Source organism: Pieris napi, chromosome 18, assembly GCF_905475465.1.
Source record: "Pieris napi chromosome 18, ilPieNapi1.2, whole genome shotgun sequence".
Taxonomy (NCBI): Eukaryota; Metazoa; Arthropoda; class Insecta; order Lepidoptera; family Pieridae; genus Pieris; species Pieris napi.
In genome coordinates, this window is record NC_062251.1 from 6,869,985 (window position 1) to 6,877,703 (window position 7,719).

The 7,719-nt window shown below is 36.1% G+C and overlaps 2 protein-coding genes across 2 annotated transcripts; both read right to left on the reverse strand.

The window, feature by feature from the left end:
- Positions 1–475: 475 nt before the first annotated feature.
- LOC125058642 (3-oxoacyl-[acyl-carrier-protein] reductase FabG-like) lies at positions 476–1,551 on the reverse strand. The gene has a single exon (XM_047662763.1). It carries the CDS (start codon positions 1,379–1,381, stop codon positions 626–628), a length of 756 nt encoding a protein of 251 aa, XP_047518719.1. The 5' UTR covers positions 1,382–1,551; the 3' UTR covers positions 476–625.
- A 5,387-nt stretch (positions 1,552–6,938) lies between these two features.
- Positions 6,939–7,719, reverse strand: LOC125058640 (3-oxoacyl-[acyl-carrier-protein] reductase FabG-like). The gene has a single exon (XM_047662761.1). It carries the CDS (start codon positions 7,701–7,703, stop codon positions 6,948–6,950), a length of 756 nt encoding a protein of 251 aa, XP_047518717.1. The 5' UTR covers positions 7,704–7,719; the 3' UTR covers positions 6,939–6,947.

Sequence of the window (7,719 nt, forward strand, 5' to 3'; positions counted from 1 at the left end):
TATTTTTGTATTGAATAAGGAATTGTTACACTCACTTACGGCTGTGTTGGCCAGCGTACGACTCTCATCTCTGAAGTTGTGGGATGCCCGGATGTCCACCCCTGGAATTTTCGATCTGCGCATTTAACACTTGCTCGTAGGAAGGAAAACATCATGAGGAAACCGGCATGCTTTACAAAAATCAAATAAAAAAATACATACAACCCTAAATTTTCAGTCTTATATCACCAACTCCTGCTTTTTATTTTTTAATTAAAATCTTACGACTTGAACTCTAAGGTTTACATAGAGAAATATTCACAGAAAAACCTAAAAAGTTTTCATTCCAAAAAACCGAACAGTCTCTGGGGTAGCATAGCAAAATGTGCCATGTTGGTATGTACTGAAAAGGTAGGCTGAGTAAAATCACATTAAGGAGAAACGAAGTTCGTGGGGGCAGCTAGTAAATATAAATTCGTATAATTGTAATGTTATATACGTTTTAAATTTTTGTTTTCTACAAATAATATAGCTAATAGAAGCAATGTTTAACTATGGCAACAAAAACATTCCAGAATAAATTTTGTTTGTGTTAAACTGATACAATATGTTTGTATAAAAATATATATTTAATAATTACGACAATTCAGTTCTTGATCATATAACCATTGTCAACAAAAAATTCCGCTCCTGTCACGCCAACAGCCTTGTCACTTGCCAAAAAAAGTATCATATCAGCGATTTCCACAGACTGCGATACACGCTTCAGTGGCATAGAGTCGGCATAATTCTCTAGCTTAACATTTGTCAAACCAGCGTTATCCATAAAGTCGGTTATAACTGGTCCAGGGCTCACTGTGTTGACTCGTACGCCTTCACTCGCCAATTCCACAGCTGCACAGCGTGTAAAATGGTTTAATGCCGCCTTTGAGACACAGTATGGAGTTATACCTTTCATTCTCGGTGCCATTGAGCCAGCGACACTTGATATATTGACGATATTACCTTTAGTTTTGACCAAATATGGCGCTGCGAGGGAGGTCACGTTAAGATGCGCTCGGACATTAACTTTCATGGTCTCATCGTACATTTCCAAGAAGTTACCTTCCAAAATAGTCGCATTTCGCATTATCCCAGCATTGTTGACCAACACATCGAGTTTCCCAAATGTTTTTATGACAGATGCAACCATTTTTTTACATTCTTCTTCGTCGCCTACGTCGGCCTTGATTACCAACGGTTTGGAATATTTGGAACAGTTTCCGGCAACGTTGTTCAGTTTTTCCACGTTCCTGCCGACGATGGCCACGTTAGCTCCATTTTTAGCGAATTCAATAGCCGTCGCGGCTCCAATACCGGAGCTGGCGCCCGTTATAAGCACTACTTTGTGTTTGAAACTCATGATTATAATGCAGATAGACTGCAATGTCTTTATATAGACGTTAATCTATTGTGATAAGACGTTAAGATAAATACTTTACTTAATTCACGCAAGTCATTTTTATAAGTATAGTACCTATGGCGCAAAGAAGAGGGCTATAATTGTCATATGTATTTCTATCATTTAAACACTAGTTAGTGTCGGAAGGTCGTGGTGCTGTCCACATACAATTGTCGATGATGCACTGCGTTTAAATTTGGAATATCTTTATTTTATTTTTAAATGTGCGGTTTCCTTTATAATTTAGTTCGTATATTTTCTCATACAAGTAAACACAATGTTTTCAAGTATTATTTGCATTTTAATTAATTGCTATAGCCACTAGTACACCCTATCAGTTAGGGGCCATCCATAAAGTACGTCACACGTTAATGGGGAGGGAGGGTATCGAAGTGTGACATCGTGTGACAAGGGGCATGGCCCCCCATGGTCAATACTTTTGTGATGTCACATGTTAAAATTTTAAATACTTAAACTATTGATATACAAAAAACCCAAGATGCACTCTCGAATAAAAGTATTATTGCAAAATCATCCTTACGCGAATTGTTTAAAGTTGTTATTACAACGATTATTTTTAAATACATACATAAATTTAAATTTTGTGACGTCACATCAAGAGGGGGGGGGGTTATAAAAACGTGACAACCTGTGACAAGGACGGGGGGAGGGGTTCAAAAGTCCTAAAATTCGTGCCTTAGTAGGTCGCGTCTTTGTTTGAATTTACTAGCTTTTGATTCTGCACGCATGGATTTCGGTTTCGGATTCCTTTGCGACATCATTATACAACCATAATTCTGGCTCAGTGTTGGCCAGCATACGACTCTCATTTTGCGCATTTAACACTCGCTCGTAGGAAGGAAAATATCGTGACGAAACCGGCACCCAAAAATAGAAGAGTGTCAGGCAATGTCACCTACTTGCCTATTGAGAAATCATCACGAAACAAACAGAAGTCTGAGGACCAAGGGTCGTATCGGCACTGTTTCTCTTAAGCGTTGTAAATTTCTAATGACATTTTGCTTTGCACTATTTACTAATTGTACAGTTTTTAATAACGTATAGAAGAATATACGTTCCCACTCTTACAACAATATACTTATTACATAAACATGTACACTAAAGTGTCGAGGAATAAATATTATAATAACATTTGTCCAGTTTTATTATCAAACCATGAATCTTTTATATTTTGTTTCAAGTGATCATTGTAAAAAATAAATCTGCAATCATATTAATTAAATGCGCTCTCTCATACTCCTCTGGCTCTACGACCAAAAAGGTATTAACTGCGGCAGAATCGCATCTGTTTTTTTGATAATATTTGCTTTTCGTTTTCTTTCGAACATCGTGGTTTAGATTACGATAGTCTCCTTGCATACTCTTCTGCAATGACTATGTCTAGCTCCCTGATGGTTTACGGAATAGGTTACGTCTCTTTAGAACATCCCAGATATGCTGAACGTCGCCAAAGGGTGGCGATTGATAATAAAAATAGCGTTACGGAGCGTTCTTGCAAGAACTTGGGATTCGTCGTTTAGATTGGCCAGCTCGAAGTCTTGACTTTAATACAATTGAGCAAAATGGTAGTCTCAAACCTCACCACGTATCACCATGGGGGAGGGAGGGGTTAAAAATGATAAAAAAACATCACGTGATTAATGGACAGCACCTTAAATAGATTTTAGAAATGTAAAAATTTCGGTATTTTATCACAAATATACAACGTGTTTTAAACCGTTTAAACGTTTTTAAAGATTAATAGGATACGATTGTTTACTTTTTAGATGTTCTGACGTGTCGTGTGAATATTTAAATGAATGTGTGCCGCGTAGCGACCTATCAAATTGTGCCTAATTGATATCAAAATGATTAAAACGATAATAATAATATAAGCCTTTATTCAGACAAGATACAATGATACTTAATCTAGAATGTATATGTACGCGCGTAAGAAGTTATACTTCTTTGGCATTATTAAAAATAGTTTTTGATTGCATGCAAATAATTAATTACAATTAAATAATCAAAAACTGGAAAAGGAGTCATTATAGTCAATAAAGTTCAGTTTACATTTGAAAAATTAAATAAATAAATATTTATTATTATTCTCTTACATAAAGTGTAACATAAATTCTATTATTATTCGAATGTTGTTTTTAAATTATGTCCAATGCCGTAGTATCTTCCTTGGGCAACTTCATTCTGTTAATTTTGTGTCACGGTGCGCGCGCATCGTAAAATTTTACTCTCATCAATTTTTCATAACGCGCCTAAAGAAGTATAACTTCAAAAATATAGTTGATTATTTTTCCGACCCTAATGTCGGCCAATAGAATTGCACCATTCGACGTCACGTGGTACAACCTACATGGTATTATACTGATAATTTTTTGTGAAAATTTTCTCTGGTCGTTGCTTCAAGAAAAGTATTAAGTAGTTGTTTTATTCATTATGAAATTCTTATTTGTTAACTGTACATTTCGTCTCATGGTGCAATTCTATTGGCCGACATTTGGGTCGGAAAAATAATCCCCCGAATACCACACGAGCTTCAAAATTATCGGGCATTTCCCTCAAGGTTCCCTGCAAACAAATATAGTCGTCATGACGACGAACCTATCGGGAAATACCCGATAATTTTGAAGCTCTTGTGGTATTATAACTGAATATTTACATTCCCTCGTCAACCTTGCCTGTGTGCCTTTTGTTGGCGAAGGCCACCTCCAATTAGGGATGAGATATTATGCATAAAAAAATCGATTTTTTATTAATCGATTGTTTTTTTAGTATGAAAATTCGATTAAAGTCATACTCAGGATCTATCAAATTTCAATCAAAACGAGATTAGGTTAATTAAAAAAGATTTTTTTTTAAATCGATTAATAAATAATCGATTTATTCCTAATTTTTCATGGTTTTATTAATGAAAAATAAACAATAGAAATTATACACAAATTAAAGTTTTAGAATAATCAATATTGAAATTAACCTAATCTCCTTTGATAGATTTCAGGTGAAATTTGATAGATGCTGAGTGTATGCCTTTTCAGTTTCAGTTCATTCTATAAAAGATAGAGAGACACACTGTCGGGATTTTTTTTATAGACAGTGATGTGTCCTGAAAAATTGTAATACATCATTTTGTTCTATCTTTAATAGATTTCGCAGCGCACGCGATTGAAGAAAGTTTTTTGTTTATTTTTTTACACCTTGGGTTAGATTATTTAAGTTTTAGTAAGCCTCCCTAATTTTTTTGAAAATGAAATATAGCCTATGTCACTCGAGAATAGTGTAGCTTGCCAACGGTGAAAGAATTTTTCGAGAAAAAAATAAAAATAAAAAAATAAAGAAAGAAATCGGTCCAGTAGTTTCGGATCCTATTCATTTCAAACAAACAAAAAATCAAATCTTTCCTCTTTATAATATTATAGTATAGATATACGTTATAATTTTTTGTTTTCTACAAATAGAAGCAATGTTTAATTATGGTAACAAAAACATTCTAGAATAAATTGTTTGTGTTAAAGTGATACAATATGTATCTATATATTTTTATTGCATACAATTTTCGTGTACAATAATTACGACAATTTAGTTCTTGATCATATAACCATTGTCAACAAAAAATTCCGCTCCTGTCACGCCAACCGCCTTGTCACTTGCCAAAAAAAGTATCATATCAGCGATTTCTACAGACTGCGATACACGCTTCAGTGGCATAGAGTCGGCATAATTCTCTAGCTTAATATTTGTCAAACCAGCGTTATCCATAAAGTCGGTTATAACTGGTCCAGGGCTCACTGTGTTGACTCGTACGCCTTCACTCGCCAATTCCACAGCCGCACAGCGTGTAAAATGGTTTAAAGCAGCCTTTGAGACACAATACGGACTCGCACCTTTGATTGTCGGTGTCAAAGAGCCAGCGACACTTGATATATTGACGATATTTCCTTTAGTTTTGACCAAATATGGTGCTGCGAGGGAGGTAACGTTAAGATGCGCTCGGACATTAACTTTCATGGTCTCATCATACATTTCCAAGAAGTTACTTTCCAAAATAGTTGCATTTGGCATTATCCCAGCATTGTTGACCAACACATCGAGTTTTCCAAATGTTTCTATGACAGATGCAACCATTTTTTTACATTCTTCTTCGTCGCCTACATCGGCCTTGATTACCAACGGTTTGGAATATTTGGAACAGTTTTCGGCGACTTTGTTCAGTTTTTCCACGTTCCTGCCGACGATGGCCACGCTGGCTCCATTTTTAGCGAATTCAATAGCCGTCGCGGCTCCAATACCGGAGCTGACGCCCGTTATAAGCACTACTTTGTCTTTGAAACTCATGATTACATTGGAGATAGACTGCAATGTAATTATATAGACGATTTATTGTGATAAGATAATAAGATAAACACTATACTTAATTTACGCATGATAATAAATCATGTTTCTAAGTGCTGACCTTTGACGCGAACAAGAGGGCTATTGTTATATGTATTTCTATCATTAAAACACTATTTAGTAGGCCGCGTCTTTGTTTTGCACGCATGGATTTCGTTGTCGGATTCCTTTGCGACATTATACAAGCATAATTCTGATGCAGTATTGGCCAGCGTACGACTCTCATCTCTGAAGACGTGGGCTGCCCGGATGTGCACCAATGGAATTTTCGATCTGCGCATTTAACACTCGCTCGTTGGAAGGAAAACATCATGAGGAAACCGGCATGCCTTACACACAAAAATCAAATAAAAAAAACATACAACCCTAAATTTTCAGTCGTATATCACCAACTCCTGCTTTTTATTTTTTAATTAAAATCTTACGACTTGAACTCTAAGGTTTACATAGAGAAATATTCACTTATAATATTCCCTTAAGGTTCCCTGCAAACAAATATAGTATCAAAATTATCGGGTATTAATACCCGATAATTTTGAAGCTCGTGTGGTATTCGGGGGATTATTTTTCCGACCCAAATGTCGGCCAATAGAATTGCACCATGAGACGAAATGTACAGTTAACAAATAAGAATTTCATAATGAATAAAACAACTACTTAATACTTTTCTTGAAGCAACGACCAGAGAAAATTTTCACAAAAAATTATCAGTATAATACCATGTAGGTTGTACCACGTGACGTCGAATGGTGCAATTCTATTGGCCGATATTTGGGTCGGAAAAATAATCACAGAAAAACCTAAAAAGTTTTCATTCCAAAAAACCGAACTGTCTCTGGGGTAGCATAGCAAAATGTTCCATGTTGTATGTACCGAAAAGGTAGGCTAAGTAAATTCACATTAAGGAGAAACAAAGTTCGCGGGGGCAGTTAGTAAATATAAACTCTTATAATTGTAACGATATATACGTTATACATTTTTGTTTTCTACAAATATATAACTAATAAAAGCAATGTTTAACTAGGTATGGTAACAAAAACATTCTAGAATAAATCTTGTTTGTGTTAAACTGATACAAAACGTTTGTATAAAAATTATATATTTTAATAATTACGACAATTCAGTTCTTGATCATATAACCATTGTCAACAAAAAATTCCGCTCCTGTCACGCCAACAGCCTTGTCACTTGCCAAAAAAAGTATCATATCAGCGATTTCCACAGACTGCGATACACGCTTCAGTGGCAAAAAGTCGGCATAATTCTCTAGCTTAACATTTGTCAATCCAGCGTTTTCCATAATGTCGGTTATAACTGGTCCAGGGCTCACTGTGTTGACTCGTATGCCTTCACTCGCCAATTCCACAGCTGCACAGCGTGTAAAATGGTTTAATGCCGCCTTTGAGACACAGTATGGAGTTATACCTTTCATTATCGGTGCCATGGAGCCAGCGACACTTGATATATTGACGATATTACCTTTAGTTTTGACCAGATACGGCGCTGCGAGGGAGGTCACGTTAAGATGCGCTCGGACATTAACTTTCATGGTCTCATCGTACATTTCCAAGAAGTTACCTTCCAAAATAGTCGCATTTCGCATTATCCCAGCATTGTTGACCAACACATCGAGTTTTCCAAATGTTTTTATGACAGATGCAACCATTTTTTTACATTCTTCTTCGTCGCCTACGTCGGCCTTGATTACCAACGGTTTGGAATATTTGGAACAGTTTTCGGCGACTTTGTTCAGTTTTTCCACGTTCCTGCCGACGATGGCTACGTTAGCTCCATTTTTAGCGAATTCGATAGCCGTCGCGGCTCCAATACCGGAGCTGGCGCCCGTTATAAGCACTACTTTGCCTTTGAAACTCATTGTTACAAAGTAGATG